At 43.6% G+C, this 21,881-nt stretch overlaps 1 protein-coding gene across 2 annotated transcripts in view; it reads left to right on the top strand.

The window, feature by feature from the left end:
- The window catches only part of SCD5 (stearoyl-CoA desaturase 5), a 169,774-nt gene that overhangs the window by 96,905 nt on the left and 50,988 nt on the right, over nucleotides 1-21,881 (top strand). For both annotated transcript variants that reach the window (XM_012447059.3, XM_021669628.2), the window contains exon 3: nucleotides 20,268-20,473. In XM_012447059.3, coding sequence (XP_012302482.1) covers nucleotides 20,268-20,473 — 206 coding nt within the window. The remainder of the gene's footprint in view (nucleotides 1-20,267; nucleotides 20,474-21,881) is intronic.

Below are 21,881 nucleotides of genomic sequence, written 5' to 3'. Positions count from 1 at the left end.
CACCTCCCAGGTTCAAGAGATTCTCATGCCTCAGCTGCCTGAGGAGCTGGAATTATAGGCATTCGCCATCATACCCAGCAAATTTTTACATTTTTAGTAAAGACAGGGCTTCACCATGTTGGCCAGGTGGGTCTCAAACTCCTGGCTTCACATGATCCGCCTGCCTCGGCCTCCCAAAGTGATAGGATTACAGGCATGAGCCACTACACCCAGCCTGTTCCTTTTTTTTTTTTTTTTTTTTTTTTTTTGAGATGGAGTCTCTGTCGCCCAGGCTGGAGTGCAATGCAATCTCCGCCTCCTGGGTTCGAGTGATTCTCCTACCTCAGCCTTCCGAGTAGCTGGGACTACAGTCACCAGCCACCACGCTGGACTAATTTTCTTTTCTTTTTTTTTTTTTTTTAAGTAGAGATGGCGTTTCACCATATTGGCCAGGCTGGTCTCAAACTCCTAACCTTGTGATCCGCCCACCTCGGCCTCCCAAAGTGCTAGGATTACAGGCACGAGCCACCATACCCAGCCCAGCCTGTTCCTTTTTTTTTTCTCCTTCTGGTATTCCCATTGCCCATGTTACACCTTTGATAATTGTCCCACAGCACAGATTTTTTAAAGTTATATTTTTTATTTCCATAGATTTATTTTTTACTATTTCCATCCTTTCTCTTTTCAGTTTGGAAAGTTTCAATTAATATAGCTTCAAGCTAACTGATTGTTTCCTCAGCCACGTCTAGTCTGCTGATGAGCCCATCAAAGGTATTTGCCATTTGCTACAGAGTTTTTACTTCCAGCGCTTCCCTTTCATTCTTTGTTTCTGTCTGCTTCATTGCCCATCTGTTTCTGAATGTTGTCCACTTTTCCATTAGAGCCCTTAGCATGTTAATCATAGTTGTTTAAAATCCTGGTCTGATAATTTCAACATCTCTGCCATAAGTGAGTCTGGTTCTGATGTTCGCTTTGGCTTTTTAGATTGTGCCTTTGCCTTTTAGCATGCTTTGTAATTTTTTTGTTGAAAGCTGCACATGATGTACTGGGTGAAAGGAATTGAGGTAAATAAGCCTTTAGTGTGAGATTTTATGGTTATCTGGCTAGGAATTAGGCTGTGTTTATTGGAGTTTATGGTAAACAGGCCTTTATTGTGAGGTTTTTATGTTTATCTGGCTAGGGACTAGGCTGTTATTTGCTGTAGCTGTTGTGGCAGAGGCTAACATTTCCTCTAGAGTCCTTGCTTTTATCTCCCTTACTCTCTGGGTTTTCCTAGATACTTCTTCTTAAATAGGGTCTAAGGCTTTCAGTTCTTTCAGTTGTAATACCTTGCAATTATACTGGAGCCCTGTGTGGTGATAAGGTGGGGGAAGAGGAGAAGCATTCTATAGAGTCAGCATTCTGTGATTAGGTCTCAGTCTTTTATGTGCCTGAGTTGAGTATTTTCCTCCCCCCAGGTTGATTAGGCTTTGGTAAACTCAGTTGGTTAGGCTCTGCTAAAATAGTTTCTCTCGAGGACAGGGCTTGTTAAGGAGAACAGAGAGCTCTGGGTGTATTTCAAAATGATTCATTTTCTCCTCCTCTTGTGGGAAGAACAGGGGACTTTTCTTAGATCTTCATAGTGAGAATTTGGTAGGGGTTTTAGAGGTAAAATTCATGAAAGTATTGGGCCTTTTAGGACTAGACACTCTTGGAGTTTTTAACTCTCAAGCTGTCCACACCAAGCCTCCAGCAACTCATCAGTTACAGTTTAAAGAGTTCCTGCCCAGACAGGCTGTCGCTGTGGGCTGCTTTCTGCTCTTGGGCTTGTGCTTCTGGTAAGCTGTGATTCTGGTCCGCCAGCTGTGCATTGCCTGTCTCTAGTTTTTGAGGCAACAGTTTGTCTTGTGATCTTAATTCTTTAGAGGATCTAAGAAGAGTTGTTGATGTTCAATTTGTTCAGCTTTTTCTTATTGTGAAGATAGAAGTGATGACTTCTAAGCTCCTTACATGTTGGACCGGAAAGTAGAAGCCACAATGTATTATGATTGGACCAAACTTTACATAAAAAGATGTCAAGTAAATCATGCAATAATGGGTCATGAACTTTGGCAAGAATATGATAATCACAACAATAACAACAATAGTAACATGAAACAATTATTGAGTGCTAACTGCATACCAGCTCTTCATTAAGTACTTTAATAGTCATTGATAGGCTGGGCACACTGGCTCACATCTGTAATTGTAATCCTAGCACTTTGGGAGGCAGAGGCAGGCAGATACTTGAGGTCAAGAGTTGAGACCAGCCTGGCCAACATGGTGAAATCCAGTCTCTATTAAAAATACAAAATTACGGCCAGGTGTAGTGGTTCACGCCTGTAGTCCCAGCACTTTGGGAGGCCGAGATGGGCACATCACTTGAAGTTGGGAGTTTAAGACCAGCCTGACCAACATGGTGAAACCCCATCTCTACTAAAAATACAAAATTAGCCAGGTGTGGTGGCGCATGCCTGTAATCTCCACTACTTGGGAGGTTGAGGCAGGAGAATCATTTGAACCCCAGAAGCGTAAATTGCCATGAGCCGAGATCTCGCCATTGCACTCCAGCCTGGTCAATAAGAGTGAAACTCTGTCTCAAAAACAACAACAAAATTAGCCAGACATGGTGACGTGTGCCTGTGGTCCCAGCTACTTGGGAGGCTGAGACATGAGAATTGCTTGAATCTGGGAGGTGGAGGTTGCAGTGAGTTAAGATTGTGCCACTGTACTCCAGCCTGGGTGACAGAGCAAGACTCCATCTCAAAAAACAAAAAAAGTCATTGATAATGCCCCTACAAGGTAGTACTGTTATTTTTTTCATTTGATATGTGAGAAAACAGAAAAGTGGTTATGTAACCTGTCCAAGGACATTTGGATTTATGTGACAGTTTTATGTGACTGAAGAGGGGTTTAAATGTAGGCATCTGGACTCCAGAGGTCACCTTTTTACTGCTGTGCTGTAATGCAGTAGTCTTCAGTCTTTACGGCACCAGAGACCAGTTTCATGGAAGACAATTTTTCCATAGAGGGGGGATGGTTTCAGGATGATTCCAATACATAACATTTATCATTAGATTCTCATACCAGTCCATTACCCAGGGGTTGCGGACCCCTGCTCTAATGCTTCTCTCAGTGTCCAGGTACACATTTATTCTTTCATTCAGCAAAAACATGTGTTAAGCATTGTTCCGGGCACAGGAGAACAAGACAGACAAGGTCCCTGTCCTCAAAATGTGTATATTACAGTAGGAGAGAGAGCAAATGAACAAACAAATGTATTCAGAGCGAGAAGGATATAAAGAATTAAACAGAGTAATGTGACATAAAGGGCTGGGGTGGGGCATCTTTAGAAAGTGTGATCAGGGAAGACCTGGCTGAGAAGGTGGCATTAGCGCTGAGACCTGAAGGTGAGGACTGTAGGGGAAGAGCATCCAGACAGAGGGAGGAGCCAAAGTGAAAGCAGGAACTAGGATGCTGTGTTTAAGGAGCAGGGAGACGGCCAGTGTGGCTGGTCCATTTGAGTGCAAGGCCAGAGTGGGGCACGGAGGCCACATCAGTGCACAGCTGTGTCAGGCAGAGTTCAGATTTTGTTCTAAATATCACAGGAAGGCACTACCAGGTCTTAGGCAGGGAGTGACATGGCCTTATTCATTTCCATGGCTTGAGTAAGCCTCAGACCACAGTCAGGAGACCCGAAAGATTTTGTACCAGGTTCAAGATCATAGGCCATCCCCCAAAGCTGGGTCTCTGTGGGGTGTGCATGTCAAGCAGGGAGACTGGTATGCAAGGCAGCATCGTCAGGTGCAGCTCGCGCTGTTAGCAGCAGCATGCAGTGGCAGTCGTGTAGAAGAGAACAAAGCACCAGAAAAGTAGTGCAGCTCAGGAATCCTTAATCTTATGTAGCTCTCTGCGGGTTCTAAGTCTCCCTTCAGAAATCCTGTTTCTCTGTTGCCATCTTTTTTAGCCATGAGCCCAAGCTGCAGATGTACAACTTTTCTTGTGCACATCAGAAACAGGTTTGCCTTCCTCCTTTCAATATCGGTGGGTGTTGTTGGTTTTCTCCTCCATGTAAACGGGCAGCAGCAGAAGTGGTCCTGACCCAGATGCTCTGACAGGTTTTCCTGGTGTGATTTTGGAAGATGATTTGCACATCATGCCTCACATTGTCTTCTTCCACAGCATTTCACCATCCTGGGCACATTTGGAACCTTTGGAAGTCATGTAAAAAGAGCAAATAGCTTGGTTGTCTCTGAGCAGTGAAGATGGTGATTTATCAGTTCATTAAAGTGTTGTCGTTCCATGTGTGCTGCATTGTAACGCCTTCCATCATGAGGCTACTCCGACAGACAAAGTGGTGCAGGTGGGAGGTGGCCAAGTGAGAGAGTAAGAGAGAGAGAGAGAGAGAGAGAGAGAGAAAGAGAGAGAGAAAGGAAACTAGGAAACTCTCCAGAGGCTGCTGCGTGGGGCACGGCGTTTTCTTTCTGCACTTACCTGGCAGAATTAACTTTATTTCCTACCAACAAAAATGAACCTATTAAGGCAGAAAATAAAATTGCCCCACCCCTTACTTGCTTATTTGTTGGGGACCTAGGTCAGTGAAAGTAGGTGAGATGAAAGAAATTACCTAAGGAAATGAACCTCAAGGGAATGAAAGTGTGACAGTCTGAGCAAGAGAGTGATTCGACGGATGAACAGACCAACCAACAGGGCTAGTCTGTTTCTCACAGCACCATCTCCACGTACAGTGGGAACTCTTTAATGCAGATCCTACCTGTACAGTGGATACATTTCTAATCACTTTAAGGCGATTAGATTTTTGTAAACTTAAAAAAAACACAATACTTTAAAGAGTTTTTATTTAAATAAAAATAAAAAGTTGGTAGAGAGAATTTTTGTAAGCAAATGACTATCAGATTTTACGTTAATTTAGCCCAGCATCTGTATTGGAAGAAAATACTGTCGTTGAAGGTGAATTTCACATGCAGTCCTGTCAATTGGAAATCTATTCGGAAACATATTTTCAAGCTATGTGTTTCATTCTGTCTTCTTTTCCTAAAAATCTTGAGAAGTGCTGCACATGGCGAACCTCCTTAACCATGTATTTTCTCCCAACCTCTCTTTCTCTTAGAACCACAGAAGGTTAGAGCTGGGGAACCTTAGAAACCACGAATATAATTCCTTTTCTAACAGCTGAAGAAACTAAGGCCCAAATGTCTAAGCTTATTTTTGTTTATTTTCCCACATCATCTCCAAAAATGTTTATGGACATGGGAGAAGACTGCGTTGCAGTGCAATTCCTTGACAAGCCATTTCTCCCCGTACCTGTCACCAGCCATTCGGGCTGAGACAGCACATTGTCACTGCGTATTCTTTGTTCCATTGCTCTCCTGCCAGACACTCTTGTGCTGCTGCTTTCTAGGTTTCCCAACCCACTGATTATTTTGCATTTTGGATGATTTCTCCCCCAGCTGCCTTCATTTGCATTTTTCCGAAATCAAATCTCATTGTGATAATTTCTATTCCTATTTCTAACCTCTTTAGATCCATCTGTGTTATTCCTCTGTCTTCAATGATGTCTGCAGCACCTCCTAATTTAGTACCAATCAGAAATGTTGTTAACAAAATGTGTAAGCCTTGTTCCCAGTCATTAATGAAGATACTAAATGAAACAGATCTAACAGACACGGTGGGGCCTTCTGTTAGTGGCTTATTCCCCACCCCCTCATTAGCTACTGAACTGTTTTTCATCATTGGTCCTTGTTTATCAGAGTTCAGCCTTTTAAATTATCCTGTTCCAATTCCTATTAATGCCACCCAGTGCTCTTGTCACAGGATTATCTCAGGAATGTTGCCTCAGAGCCTTATCAAGCTCCAAAGATACGCTATCTACAGGAGTCATTGAATCAGCAATTTTAATTAATGATAGTATTTATTGAGTTTCAGATACCAAATGGACATTTCTAGCTTTGCTTTTAAAAGCTCTTTTAGAAGGCAGAAACGTTTGATTATTTTTACCTTTCATTTGAATCTTTCATAGCTTTTCGTGTAAATCTGCTGTTTAATCACAATTACGTTTAAAAGTGCATATGTGTAAGAAGTGGCCCTTGAATGAGGAGCTTACAATCTGATAGAGCTGGCTAGACTTTGCGCAATATTATAAAAAGACAACGTGGAGTTAAATTGCTCAGAAGCGTCACACCGACTCTTAGGGCTGCAGAAATTTGAATATGGGCTAGGATCATTGGAGAAAGCCTACTGCAGAAGGGGAGATTTGAGCTGGACGTGAAAAGGATTTGTTTAGGCAAAGAAGAGGAGGGCAGGGAAAACAACCGAGCAAAGGTAGGGAGAGAGGAATGATCAGAACATGCTGTATGAGATCACAGCATAGTTAGAAAATCATCCTGATGGAAGAAGTAAGCTGATAGAGTATAGTGCGTTACAAATCTGGCTACCCATGTGACATCTCTCACTAGATGTCTGCTGGGCTTCTCAAACGCAGCATGCTCCAAATCAAAGTTGTAACTCTACCTTCTCCCCAAAAACTGTACTTCTCCTAGCTTTCCCACCAGAAGTCTGGGTGTCATCCATGATTTCTCTTGTTTCCCTAATTGTCCCTCACCAATTTTTAAGCCAATCCCTTCAGTTCTACCACTAAATTATATCTTGAATCTGTACACTTCCCATTTTTACTACCCTCTAGTTCAAGATAAATTTTTTCCTAGGCTACTGCAAAAGACTCTTGAACTGGTCTTCCTGATTCAATGCTTGCCCCTCTCTATATTGTAGCCAGAGAGAGCTTATTGGAAATTAAACTGCTCTCCTATAAAATAAATAAATACTTCAGTGGCTTAGCATTGTATTTGGAATGAAATCCAACCTCGTTATTATGTTCTACGAGGCCCTGCACGATCAGGGCCTTGCACAGCAGTTTTCTGTGTCCACCCCAAGCTGGTGTACTTCAGTATAATTCTGACACTAACCACCCCAGGTTAACATTGGATCCCACAAGTTAAAGGGGATCTTTTACTTGAGTGCTCCGTGTGGCTGCCTCTACTTCAGATGCCTGCTACAAGGACTGCAGAACAGCATTGGGGTCCCCAGGCTACCTGTACTTCCAAATGACCAGTGATAAGTTTGGGGTCATTTAGGTTTGGTGATTCACTAGAACAACACGCGGAACTCAAGAAAGTGCTATACTTAACGATTACAGTTACCCTTGAACAGAATGGGTTTGAACTGTGCAGCTTCACTTCTGTGCATGGATTTTCTTCTGCCTCTACCACCTTGGAGACAGCAGGACCAACCCCTCCTCCTCCTCAGCCTCTACTCAGTGTCAAGAGGACGAGGATGAAGACCTTTATGATGATCCACTTCCACCCAATAGTAAATATATTTTCTCTTCTTATGATTTTTTTTTCTGGATCTGTAGAGTTATTGATTCAAAGTCGCCACATGGTGAGGGTACAAACACTCATCAGTCACTGTGCATGCAATTGGTGACATTTTAATTTAGAGGCATTTACCACCACAGATATCTTCTTTCATTTAAAAAAAATAAATAAAATTTTCAAAGCCTCTTACAGGCCAAAGGACTAAGAACAAGATCCTCACTCAAATACTCAAGAGTTTTCCTGAGGAAAACTCAGGCGGTGGAAACAGCTTTGAACATTTTCCCACTGGCCACAGCAAATAATGCAAAAGTCATAGAACTTTGGCACCAACAGCATCAACATCTGCAGAGGAAGTGGCTCCGCTGCCCAGCAGAAGGGAAGACGATGCCTGTGGGAGCCGTGGGGAAGCATCTGAGAATTCTGGGGCCTGGCATCAGCCCAGGGTTGCCAAGCACGGTGTGGGCTTGTGTTAAACTGAAAAGGTCGGGGAGGATTTGGGGTGACCAGTGGTTCCCACCACACACAGAGGCAGCAGACTCAGAACTGTGGAATCCACTGGGTGGACAGTGGACCGAGGACGGTGGCAGAGTGCCTGCGGCTAGGCTGCTGCCCACTCTCTGGAGGTTGCCTCGGTCCCGAGAGCCCTGGACAGCAGTAGCAGAGTGTGAGACAGGCCATCCCAGCAGCCAGACCCTGCATAGGGTGCCACACACCCTGCCCTCTGCATCCCCTTTTGTGACTGGAGGCTGCCTCTGTGTCCTGGACGACGGACATCAAAGCTGCGTCTGGCCAGTGTGTGCAATAGCCAGAGTAAAGGGACTCTCCCCAAATGGAGCCCTCCTCAGGGAGGTGACAGGGCTGTGTCTATTCAGCCTCTGCCTTCAGCCCCCTCAGCCTTCCCACGCCCAGGAGGACCTCCACGTCTGTCTGGGGGACCCCTAGCGCTTGAAGAGAACCAGAGACTCTGGCTGGAACACCCCTGAGTTTGCTCTTGCTCTGGCCAGTGCCCAGCCAGGCTCAGATATGGGCTTGCCTCTCGCCCCAGGGATGTTTCAACGCAGGGCCCCATAGAACCTAATGAGGTGGGGTTTCATTCCAAATAAAATGCTAAGCCACTGAAACATTTATTTATTTATTTTACTGGAGAGTAGTTTAATTTCCAATAAGCTCTCTCTGGCTACAATACAGAGAGGGGCAAGCATTGTATCAGGAAGACCAGTTCAGGAGGCTTTTGCAGTAACCTAGGAGAAAAATTGATCTTGAACTAGAAGGTGGTATAAATAGGAAGTGTGCAGATTCAAGATATAATTTAGTGGTAGAACTGAAGGGATTGGCTTAAAGATTGGTGCGGGGTAATTAGAGAAAGAGACATCCAAAGAGGGATGTCATACCAGCATCTCCCAGGAAGAGTTAGCATAGAAGCTAGGCATTCAGACAGACCCCACTGCTGGGCAAGGTCAAGGGCACCAAAGCCAAGTATCAGGAGGCACCCATTCTGCAGACCCTTGAGATGCCAACTCTGGCCAGAAAACCCAGAGCACAGGTGCCACTGCATCCCTACAACTGGGAGCAGAGCAAACCCAGCCCTGCCCTCTGTGCCCACCCCACTGGGCAGCAGAGGCCACCCCCATCCAACCAGGGTGTCCAGTCAGGGTCACACCGAGTCCAGAGTCTCTTCTCTCAGGACGTGCAGTGTCTCCTGATCCCGTGTCTCCTTCTCGCTTCCCCAGCCCCAGCCCCAGCCTCAAGGCTTGCCTGGGCTCCCCCTGCTCGTAGATCCTCCGTATCCCCAGTTGCAGCCTCTCCTCAGGGAAGCCGGCTTGTGGGCTGAGGCAGATCTGAGAGGCTGGGGCCAGGACCCGAACAAGTTTGGAGAAGGTTCCTGAAGGCCGCTGTTCCTCAGTGGATTGAACTTTTCCTTCTGATGTGTTTATCAACACATCTCAGGTTCAGGCTGGGTGGTTTTTGAGAGGAAGTGGGAAAAGATGCTTGCCTTTTCCATAACCTTAAAAACATCCCAGACCCAGCCCTTGGGTGTGAAATCCACTGTGCCCCCACCCCCAGCAGTGGTGAGCCAAGCGTCAGCCTGGCTGCCCTGAGAGGCCCATGCAGCCACTGGTGGAGAGCCTGCCACGGGATACTGCCTCTCTTCTCAGAGGCTGCGATGTCTGTTCCCCATGTGGGGATAACAGGCGCCAGCGGCTCTCACACATCTTTTTCCTCCCTGGCTAGCTCAGAAAGGCTTTGGCCCTGGTGGGGTGTGCTGCATGGGATGTTGGCTTCTCAGGGTGGTGGGTGAAGGGTACCCCCACCCCAATACGGCCAGGACCACCAGCACCTGCAGCAGGAGCAGACCAAGAGCTGCATGGGTAGCACTCTGCAGGAAGCAGGTGGTCCTGAGGGCATTGCCCTTGTCATTGTGAGTGCTCTGGATGCTCATGTCCTCTGAGGACCCATGGCAGTGGTTGCATTTAAGCTGTGGCATGTCCATCATGGCCTCGGTCAGCACAGCCAGGAAGCCCAGAGTCTCCACAAACAGAGCCCAGTTGATGGATGGGTCCTGATCTAGCCTGCCATGCCAGCGAAGGCCAGGACACACTCCACATGGTCCAGAAAACTGCTCCAGTGCCAGGAGTGGTGAAGATCCAAGGATTTTATGCTCAGCTCCTTTGCCATGTGGATCTCAGTGCAGAGTTTCACCATCAGCAACACGGACAACGTCATGATTATGCTCTGCTACAAGAGAGGGAGGTGACTCAAAATGCCTTCCAAACCAGAAGAGTGTCCAGAAAACATTAACCACTAGTAGCACCAGACACACACAGATAGAGAAGCCATCGGCATCCCGAGTCCTCTGGATGTGCATGCACGATAGGATCTACAGGACCACCCCTCCAAAGACCATGGCCCCAGCTTTCCCCCAGGAAACCAGCTGGTGCGGCGGCACCAGAAGTTCTCTGCTTCCATCTGGAACACTTGTGCTGGCCTGTTGGCCAGCTGACGCCCACCTCTCTAATCACATGGCTGGTCTTTCTGGTGATCTGCTCCCATCTTGAGGCTATCTTAGGGGCCCATGAAAGTCGCCTCTTTCATGTAAGAGTGGTGGAATTTCCTATCACTCAGGAAGTTCCAAGGGTTTCTAAAGCTCTGTGCCAAGAACCAGGTACAAAGACCAGATATATTCTTTATTGTGCCTAATGTGTCTTAGACCTCATCTCGGACCAGGCTTGTCCTAACACCATGCCACCTACACAATGACTTTCTCTTAGTTCTTAGATTGTTCCAGGTCCCTCCCTCTACCTGAGACAGTTGCACTCTCCCTCCGTACTTCCAACCTCCAACTCCTCTCAACCTGAAGATGACCCAGTTAAAAATGGCCTTGCCAGCCAGGCACAACAGCCCACACCTCTAACCCCAGCACTTTGGGAGGCCACGGCACGTGGTTCACCTGAGGTCAGGAGTTCGAGACCAGCCTGGCAAACATGGTGAAACCTCATCTCTACTAAAAATACAAAAATTAACTGGGTGTTGTGGCAGGTGCCTGTAATCCCAGCTACTTGCGAGGCTGAGGCAGGAGAATTGCTTGAACCCGGGAGGTTGCAATATATTAGCCGAGATCGTGTCACTGCACTCCAGCCTGGGTGACAAGAGACTCCATCTTAAAAAAAAAAAAAAAAAGAATTCTTTGCCTATATTAAGGTCCTCCTTTGTTCAGCTCCTTTATTGGCTTCACGGCTCTAATCTCAGTCTAAAGTTATTTCACTATGTTGACTTAATCTACTTTATGTTTAGTGTTTGTCTACTCCGTAAAATATAAACTCCTCAATTATCCTGTTTGTTCTTTATCATCTAGTATGTACTGGTCAGTAAATATTAGTCAAATTAAAGGGTAAAATGTGGGGAAGATAAGAACGAGTCCAGCTGAAGAAACCTGTATGATTTTCAAAAAGAGGAGAAGTTTAGATTTTATAAGAAAAGCAATATGCAGAGACTGTCAAGTAATAAGCAAAAGAATGATAGATATTTGGGGAGTATGAATGGAAGGAGGATGTTAACAGTATGCCAGATGTATTGTGGAGAGGAAAATTACTATAAGTGGGAGGCAGTTAGAAGGTTACTACAGAATCCGAGTAAATTGATAAAAGCCTGAACAAGGGTGGTAGAGTAGAAATGGAGTGGAAGGCGGAAAGCTGGGATTGTAAAGAAGAGTGCCCATGAAATTTTTGTTCTTAGCTTTAACTTTTATTTTGAAATAATTTTTTCAGATCTTTTATTTTGAAACTAAGAGATAAGTTGCAAAAATTCATGAGCTTGTGTATAGCCTTCACCTAGATTCCCCAGCTCTTAGAGTTCTGCTCATTTGCTTTATTCCCTTGCTTTTTCCTCTCTAAAGACTAGAATAATGGTCACATCACTGACCAGAAACCCTCCAAAACTCAAACTGAAAAGATTTCCAGAAGACCAACTTAATGACCAAGATGACTGTCTATACCACTTTAAAAGTGTATATTATATATGTGGGTTTTTTTTGAAGTGAAAATCTTATTGGAATACATTCTCATTGTTAAGAGATTTAAATAAAAGAGTAATAGAAGAAAATATGAAACGTCCCTTTCCTTTTTTGCAAACTTTAAGTTTTATCAGCACTTTTTAAACTAATAAGGTTGGCTTTTCAACGCTTACCTAGCTTCTAAGACCTACGTAGATCAAGTGCCATATGAAGGCTAGGCGGCAGGTAGCAGCTTGTCCTCTCAAAGCCACAATTTGCCAGGTGGTGTTGACTGCTGCCAGGCCACTTGGGGGACTTTCTGGGCTATTCTTACAGATTAGCCTATTGTCTGGAGAGAAATAACTACTGACCCAGTATCAACAATGGGGAAAGCACCGAATGTTTTTCACTGTTTGAATTGGCGTCTGAACTGGAGGAGATTAAGTTTAGACCCCAGAGACAGAGATAAGGTCTATTTCTAATGAGCCTTACAGTTTCCAAGGAGTGGAGGCACCAGTGTCTTTTTCTGTCTGACCCTCCTGATAGAACAGCTCCTTTCCCAGAAACGATGCCATTCAGACACACACGCACCACGCACACGCACGTGTGCACACATGCATGCACACACATATTTTCTACTCTAAAACATTTCTGTTCAAGCTGACATGTTGACATGTTGGTCCTGGTTTCTTTTTCACTACTGACTGGAAACAAAGATGTGTTATGAATACAGTGGAATTCCCTTTGACTGTTTTGAGACTGCCTGGGAAGTTTTTGTTCTGGAACTTTAAGCAGCCACAAAATTGAATTAAGAGACAGAAAAACCATCTGGGTGTCTGGTTGGGAGCAAGCATCTGTTTCCAGGTAGGCTAGGGGAAAACCTATCAATGATTTTGATTTCAGATCTGTTGAATGGGACAAGCTAAATGCTATTTACATTTAGCTTTCATCTTGCTAACCAGTAGAAATTATGTGGGCCTTTAAAGACAGTGTCCTCTATTGCCATTTAGATGACTAGATTTAAGAATTTATTTTGAGCATAAAAGGAAGCTGGGGAGTAGTTCTGAAGGAGCAGGTTGCTTCATACCTCACTTTGGTGGAGTTCTTGAGATTGATGATCTTTGCTCAAGTCCCAGATAACACTCAAGGGCTGTGCATGTGGAGAAAAATCACCTCGTGATCAATTTTAGTCTCTACAGTCTCAGTGGGGACCCCATTTAGGGACATTATCGATGATGGATAGTGAACTAATGGAGGCGCAAGACACAATGGGTTCAAGCAAGGGTGCTGCCACATCACTTGAGGTGTGATTGGTTGATTAGTTGCTAATGAGAATAAAGGTAGAAGAAGGGTGACGTAAAGGTGTATTAACTGACTGGATTGCCAGATGAGTCTTACTGCTTCATCGAGTTTTTCCTAAGGAAGGGCAGCTGGCAGAAGCTGGGCTGTTTTCATTCAGGAATATAGAAATGTTTTAAAAAATATCTTGTTTCCCCTGTATTACAAAAGAATAATCCGTTTATTACAAAAATTTATAAAATACAGACAAAATAAAAAAGTCACCCACAGTCCCACTTCCTAGAGAAAACCACTGCAAACAGGTTGGCTAAGATATTTCCTTTGTTTTCCCCATGCTCAAACACACATTTTTATTAAAAATGGATTCATTAAAAAAATGGATTCATATTGTTTTGAGAAGTACTTTTCTTTTTTTTTTTTTTTTTTGCAACAAGGTCTCACTCTGTTGCCCAGGCTGGAGTGCAGTGATGCAATCTCAGTTCACTGCAACTTCCGCCTCCTGGGTTCAAGCGATTCTCCTGCTTCAGCCACCTGAGTAGCTGGGATTACAGGTGCCCACTACCACGCCCGGCTAATTTTTGTATTTTTAGTAGAGAATGGGTTTCACCATATTGGCCAGGCTGGTCTTGAACTCCTGATCTCAAGTGATCCTCCTGCCTTGGCCTCCCAAAATGCTAGGATTATAGGCGTGAGCCACTGTGCCCAGCCAAGAAATACTTTTCTTTTAACTGCTTTTCCCTTCATCTTTCTAGGTCAATACTACATACAATAGCCTTTCTTTTTTTTGTTGTTAATTAGTTTTTAAATACAAAACTAATAGAATTCTTTTTAATAATTTCAGAGTATACAATCAAGCATAAAAGTATTTCTCCTCATTCCTACCTCCCAATTTCACTCCCAGGAGGTAACTCTAAGACATTTTTTCTTACTATTTCTTTCTGGAAACTGTACATGCATGTATATATAAACTTTTCTTGAATGTGTACACACACACAAGTAGTATTTAATTTATTTATTTATTGTAAGATATTTAATCAAATCTTGTTATGGGGAAATGCAGGGTCTTTCCAAGTTTTGATTGCAGTTAGCATCCTTGTGGTTAAATCTCCGCACACAACCATGATTTCTTTAAGATAAATTTCGGAAAATGAATTGTTAGAGTAAAAGATATGCTCAATTTTAGGGTTTTTGATATGTAGTGCCCATTTGCCCTTCACAAACTTTCTGCCCATTTTACATCCTCACCAGTAGGCAGCATTGAATTCTTAATTCTTCAAACTTTTAAATTTGAAGTATAATGCACACATCAAAAACTGTACAAGTGGCTGGGTGTGGTGGCTCACGCCTGAATCCCAGCACTTTGGGAGGCTGAAGCAGGAGGATCCCTTGAGCCCAGAAGTTTGAGACCAGCCTGGGTAACATACTGAGACCCCATCTCTACAAATAATAAAAAAATTAGCTGGGCATACTTACATGTGCCTGTGGTCCCAGCTATTGGGAGGCTGAGGTGAGAGAATCGCTTGAACCCAGGTGATTGAGGCTGCAGTGAGCCATGATCGTGCCACTGCACTCCAGTCTGGGTGACAGAGAGAGACCCTGTCTATAAAAAGAAAAAAAAAGTGTGCAAGCCATGAGTTAAACTTGTACTGCTCAATGGGGTAGTCACTAGCTGCATGTGGCTACTGAGTACTTGAAATGTGGCTAGCCCATTGAGGTGTGCTACAAGTGAAAAATTTCTAAGACTTGGAGACTTGGTAGACAGAAAATTTCTAAGATTTGGTATAAAAAAATAATGTACAGCATCTCAATAGTTTTTATACTGGTTATATATTGAAATCATACTATTTGGGTATGTTATGTTAAGTAAAATATATTATTAAAATTAATTTTACTTGTTTCTTTTCACTGTTTTGTTTGTTTGTTTGTGAGACAGAATCTCACCCTGTCACCCAGGCTGGAGTGCAGTGGTGCAATCTCAGTTCACTGCAACCTCCGCCTCCCAGGTTCAAGTGATTCTCGTGCCTCAGCCTCCCAAGTAGCTTGTATTACAAGTACACACCACCACACCTGGCCTATTTTTGTATTTTTAATAGAGATGGGGTTTCACTAGGTTGGCCAGGCTGGTCTCAAATTCCTGACCTCAGGTAATCTGCCCACCTCAGCCTCTCAAAGTTCTAGGATTACAGGAGTGAGCCACCGTGCCCAGCCTCTTTTCACTTTTTATTTTATTTATTTATTTTTGTAACCCAAGTTCAATCAAAGGTCATTTCACTTTTAAATGTGGCTACTAAGAATATTTTAGTTATATTATGTGACTTGCATTATATTTCTATTGCAAAGTAGGACTATGGTGTGGCGTCTCCGATAATGAAGCCTACCACGTACACTCTGGATTTGTTCTGTTTCTACTCCCTTCTTGCTGTCCCACCTACCTGTGCCTCATTTATTCCCAACGTTCTTAGAACTAATGTAGCTCCCTGTAATGCTCCAATTTTTGATCAGGAATAATCTATAAACATATGGTGAGAGTGCACTTTTGATGGATTGCAGAGTAAGACTGTGATCTGTTGGAACCTACAATTAAATGTAAATTCTGAGTTGCAAGTTTAATACAGTAATTTGTTAATTGATTTGTTTGAATGTGTAAGTATTTAGGCTTCAGGAATTACTGCTGACTTCAACATCATGTCTATCAGAATACGTACATGGGACATGACAGACGGATTACCCAGACTTGACAGTCAGTTCATGATGGGCATTTGTCATCTCTGTATGCCTCAATATTGTTTTTGTTTCCTGTGAAGCAAAGATGATGGAGTGGTACACATAGTTTTAGACAAAGCTATCAGCACCCAGTACCATGCAAACACTAAGAGGAAGAGAGGTTATCAGGATACCGCTGGGGGTACGGCTTCAAGTACAGTTGATCTCCATTCACTCCCTGCTTCCTGAGGTTGAGATGGTTGGGCCATCTCTCCCTCCTCATTAATCCTCAGCTTTCCCTCTGCTTGTTGCTAAAGCACATACTGACTGTACAAAAATGAGCTCTAGGTACCCACACCTTTTCAACACAAATGCTATTCCCAGGTAGGTTATTTCCCCATCCACCCACCCACTCCCACTCATTCCAGAGCAGACGAAAGTGCAGGGAAGTAGGGAAGACAGGTGATTGGGTGAGCATATAAATCTTGTTCCCTTTCTGCTGTGTTGTTGACTCACATCTTGTTCTTTAATTTCTTTTTTTAAAATTTATTTATTTATTGCTGAGTTCCCAAGAGCTAGAAAATATAACTTATTCTTTGAGTCACTTTTTCACTGGACTCTGCTTTACAATTGAAAACAAAACAATAACAGGGCATTAAAAAATACATCTTAAAGTATTTTTGGATTGATTGTGTGACTATTTGGAATGTGGCCAAAATTCTTGCTTCTTTCCACTATTGTAGTCAAGTGGCTTCTGGTGGAAAGGTATCCAGGTGAAAGGAATGAAATAAATATCTCTGTTTCAACTTGTCTTCATCATCATGGGTGTTTTTGTTGTTGCATTATGATTAATTGTGTGAGAATAATGTTTCTAGCTATTTGAAACTCTTCACTTAGAGTTTCTACAAGATTGCATGGCATTGAATTCAACAGCCATGTATTATTCATTATCACATTGCTATAAACAACTACCTGAGACTGGATAATTTATAAAGAAAAGAGGTTTGACTCATAGTTTTGCCTGGCTGGGGAGGGCTCAGGAAACTTCCAATCATGGTGGAAGGTGAAGGAGAAGAAGGTATGTCTTACCATGGTGGAGCAGGAGAGAGAGTGAAGAGGAAATTGCTACACACTTTTAAACCATCAGATCTCATGAGAACTCACTATCACGAGAACAGCGTAGAGGAAACTGACCCCATGATCCAATCACCTCCCCCCAGGCCCCTCCCTCAACACGTGGGGATTATAATTAGAGATGAGATTTGGGTGGGGACACAGAGCCAAACCGTATCAAGCCAATAGAACCTTTAACAAAACGAACAAAAGTTTCCTATAAAAGAGCCCTCCCCACAACATTGGGAGAATAAGGGAAATATCTTGTTGACAGGAATTTGAACTGAGAAACAAGAAAGTGCCATCTTTGTTCTATTATTGTTTTGACTTGTTAGATGAACTCACATAAATGTCCTCTAAGCTTCAATTTTGCCATCTGTGAATGGGGGATAGAGTGTTCTTTCTATGTCATGTTCAGATGGGCACTGCAATAAAAGCAATAACCTAATGCAAAAGGAAGAAATTATTTCTTAGACCACAGTAGTCTTGATTGACATTTGAAATTCTTTCACAGCTCCAAATTCTGTGATTCTAAATAATAAAATGTTTTCACTCTTTTCAACCACCATGTTTAAAAACACTGGTAAAATCTAAAGACCTCTTTCATATTACGGTAAGCTAGGCTATAATTTTTGGCATACATAAATTTCCAGGCTGCTGTTTTCCCTCTTCTTATTCAAAGCTGAACATCTACTTGTCAGGACTTTCTGCTTTCTCTCTCTCTGTTCCAATACCCAAGGGTTAAGTGGATTTAAAAAATTTCTCGACCAGCCTGGCCAACATGGTGAAACCCCCTCTCTACTAAAAATACAGCTGGGTGTGGTGGCGCATGCCTGTAATCCTAGCTATTCAGCAGGCTGAGGCAGGAGAATTGCATGAACCCACAAGGTGCAGGTTGCAGTGAGCGGAGGTTGCACCACTGCACTCCAGCCTGGGTGACAGAGCAAGACTCCATCTCAAAAAAAAAAAAATTTTTTTTTCAACAGTGCTGTGGGATGAACAAGTTTGAGTAACCTTCCAGCAGCATTGGGTAAGCCAGAGAAACCAAAATCTCAATGAATCCTCTTTGGATTAAAACAACTGTTGGAATTCTGAAAACGAAACAATTCCTTCCCTTTTCAGGGCCAGGGGTTGAGATCAGCCTGGGCAACAGGTCAATAGAGTGAGACCCCATCTCTGAAAAAAATTTTTTTTAAAAACTAGCTGGGCATGGTGGCGCACACCTCTAGTCCCCGCTACTTGGGAGGCTGAGGTGGGGGGATCACTTCAACCCAGAAGGTCAAGGCTACAATGAGCTATGTGATTGCACCGCTGCACTCTAGGCTGGGCACTAGAGCAAGACTGTCTCAAAAAACAGGCAAATAAAAACAAAAACAAAACAAGTCATTTTCTTCACTTCTCATCAGAAGGATGAAGCTAATCTCTATGAAATGAAGGACTCCTGAGAACATTACCCATTATTGGATATTATGGCATAAAATGTTATTACTGTTGTCATAAAAAAGGCTAAAGTAATATAATATTTAAATTTATTTTTATTTTTAGATTAATTTTCCTATCAAAAGCACTACTTCCCAATCTAATTCATCTTCTCAAAGTTTTGAAAGCATCATCAGTTTTTAAAAAATATTAGTGTAAATTGAATGTCTATAGATCTCACTGACCCACTGCTATAGCTAAGGTCTCATTAATTGTAACAGCCTAGATGCCATCAATTCTTGCCCCCGATAGCTCAGCCCCCTGACAGTCTCCCATGTCTCCCATTACAAGAGGTCCAATAGGATGTGCTCCCCACGTGCACTGAGCCCCACTTCAGCTCTGTGGACTTGGCGGCCTGTGCTAGACTCTGCTGCCTGTCCTTCTAGGGGCACCAGAGTCTGTCTTGGGGCTCCAGTGAGTGCTGCCCTGACCCTCAGCCACTGCTGCCTCTCCGCTTGGTAGATTGCCAATATACCAGGTTCCCAAGGAGCCAAAGTTGTCCCCGCTCCGTTTCAGTTACACTCTGTTAGAGCAGTCCTAAAATGATGCCATTTGTGCCTTGGTATTTTGCAGAGATTTGAGGAAATAGCTATTCGGGTTTTTTATCTACTGGCTTCCTGCTCTCTGTGAGTCAGACATTAAGAACATCAAGGTGGGGAGGGAGACAGAGAGATCTGGGCCAAGAACCGGCACCCTTCATACTCAGGACTGCCGCTCTCTTCTGACAACCAAGATTTCATCCTAAGAAGATCTCTCCCTTTTTTTTTAACTTTTAAGTTCAGGGGTACATGTTCAGATTTGTTACACAGGTAAATGTGTCATGGGGGGGTGTTGTACAGATTATTTCACCCAGGTATTATGCCTAGTACCCATTAGATATTTTGATTATCTGGAGTAGCAGAAGGGAGACTTGCTTCATTTTAGTGACACGCTTGACTCTACTTGACTCCAAAAGGACTGAACCCTCTCCAGGTATCCTGCTCTGTTCTGGAATTCTCTTGTAGTGAAGCCTCTCCCCCTCCCAACGCTCATGGAAACGTTACACTAATAGGTTTCTGTGCACACACTCCACTCTCGATAGGTCGCAAGGTGTTTTGTTCCCCTCCATGTGTCCATGTGTTCTCATCATTTAGCTCCCACTTGTGAGAACGGCGGTATTTGGGTTTCTGTTCCTGTGTTAGTTTGCTAAGGATAATGACCCACAGCTCCATCCATGTCCCTGCAAAGGACATGACCTTGACAGAACTACCATTCAACCCAGCAGTCCCATTACTGGGTATGTGCCCAAATGAATAGAAATCATTTTATTGTAAAGACACAGGCACACTTATGTTCACTGCAGCATTATTCACAATAGCAACATGGAACCATCCTAAATGTCCATCAGCTATAGACTGGATAAAGAAAATGTGGTATATTTACACCATGGAATACTGTGCAGCTATAAAAAAGATTTCACTTTTCTTGACACAAATGATCTGGACACAGTCGCCCCCACCAGAGCTTTCCTTTAGGTGTCTGCACTAGCTCACCCAACAAGCCTGAACTTCCTGTAGTGGGCAAGTCCTACACACAAGCTGAGATCCTGTTAAGTGAAGATTTGCTCTTATTCTGATGAAAACCACTCCAGACCACAGGGGATTTAACTTGAGGTTGAGGGACTGTGGGTTGAAGACAGGAGGAATGTGAAACCAGCAGTGAGGGCTGGTGGGGGAGGGGAGGCTGGGAAGCTTCCCAGGAGGACTCCTGGTGGGGTGGTTATCTCTTCACTCAGGCTCTCATTCTCTCTCCAGAATGACATCTTCGAGTGGTCCAGGGACCACCGAGTCCACCACAAGTACTCAGAGACGGACGCTGACCCCCACAACGCCCGCCGGGGCTTCTTCTTCTCCCATATCGGGTGGCTGTTTGTTCGCAAGCATCGAGATGTCATTGAGAAGGGGAGAAAGCTTGACGTCACTGACCTGCTTGCTGATCCTGTGGTCCGGATCCAGAGAAAGTAAGTGAATGGGCACGAAAGAGAGCTACCTGTCCCTCAGGGGCCAGGACAAAGAGACAGCACAATGAGGTGGACTCATAACCCCGTAGCAGCCTCCTCAAGCATTTGCCCTAATGATTTTGCCTTATTTATAAGACTTATCTCTGTTTATCAATTTCCTCTTGCTCATTAAATTTTGCCCATTGGCACATTTGTTTTGAGTTTTAAGTTTCATTTTTAATGGATTTCCTTTAAGCCAGTGTCATTATCTTCAAACTAATCTTGCATGGCTGATTTCATGAAATCTGTTTCTGTGGTTCCCCACTGCCCCATTCATGATTCTCTGGAGTATTAGAAGTGGGGCTTGCTTCACTTTAGTGACACGCTTGACTCTACTTGACTCCAAAAGGACTGAACCCTCTCCAGGTATCCTATTCTGTTCTGGAATTCTCTTGTAGTGAAGCCTCTCCCCCTCCCACAACTCATGGAAACATTTCACTAGTAGGTTTCTGTGCAGAGAAAATGAGACTGTTCAACAGAGGGCCTCAAAGCACTTGTATGCCCCGATGGTGTCAGCTGAGCATACTGAGTCCACCAGCATTTGCAGAATGAAGCTGCTTTCTAGGAGCACATGAAGAAAGAGTGCCTATAATTGTGCTGGCAAGTAGAGAGCAACCTTTGTTCTCAGGTTGGCCTGTGTCTGCAAAGTTTGGCCATGATGAGCTTGTAGCACCTAAAGCAATAGATTTATGTGTAAAGATGGGCAACATATGGACCATGCTCTGATTAGAGCCTTGAATAACATGGTGAATAAGTAGTTACTAGTGACCGCCTCCACTGATGGGTAGGAGTCATCTGAGGACTGACTTAATCAGAATCTCCTTTTCTGATGGACATGGAGGCTATGCCTTTGTCCAACACAGGAATCTTTGCATGAAAGGAAGGATGGCTTAGGAATGTGCTCTTTTCCACTAAAGCCTCTCCTTTTATGCTGTGGGGAGCAGTAGAGCATAGTGAAAAACTGTCAGACCATGGAGACAGACTGCTGGAATCAGACTCTGTGACTCCTCCACTTACTAGCAAATGAATTAACCACTCTAAGTCTCATTTTCATCTATAAAATGGGAGAAACAGTAATACCTATCATCTGCTACAGCTTTTACAAAGATACAGTTTTAAAAATGTATGGAAATTGCCTGGCACATAGTAAGAGCTTAGGGAGTGTCAGTGATTATTACTATTACACAGGCAGTTGCTAGATTAGAGAATTCTGTGTGTTTCCATCACTGCTTTCTGTTAGCTTCGCTATAGGGTTTTCTCTGTATATCTCAATACAGCTCTTTTAGGTGAAAATACCCAGTATTGAGTTTTAAAGCAGAAAATAACAAGATGTTTTCAATTAACAATTCAATGATTTATGGATGTTGAT

The sequence above is a fragment of the Aotus nancymaae genome, unplaced genomic scaffold (genome assembly GCF_030222135.1).
Source record: "Aotus nancymaae isolate 86718 unplaced genomic scaffold, 86718_ANA_hifiasm-v0.15.2.pri h1tg000006l, whole genome shotgun sequence".
Lineage (NCBI taxonomy): Eukaryota > Metazoa > Chordata > Mammalia > Primates > Aotidae > Aotus > Aotus nancymaae.
Note: the sequence above shows the minus strand (reverse complement) of the source record. Positions and strands in the feature narration are given on the sequence as shown.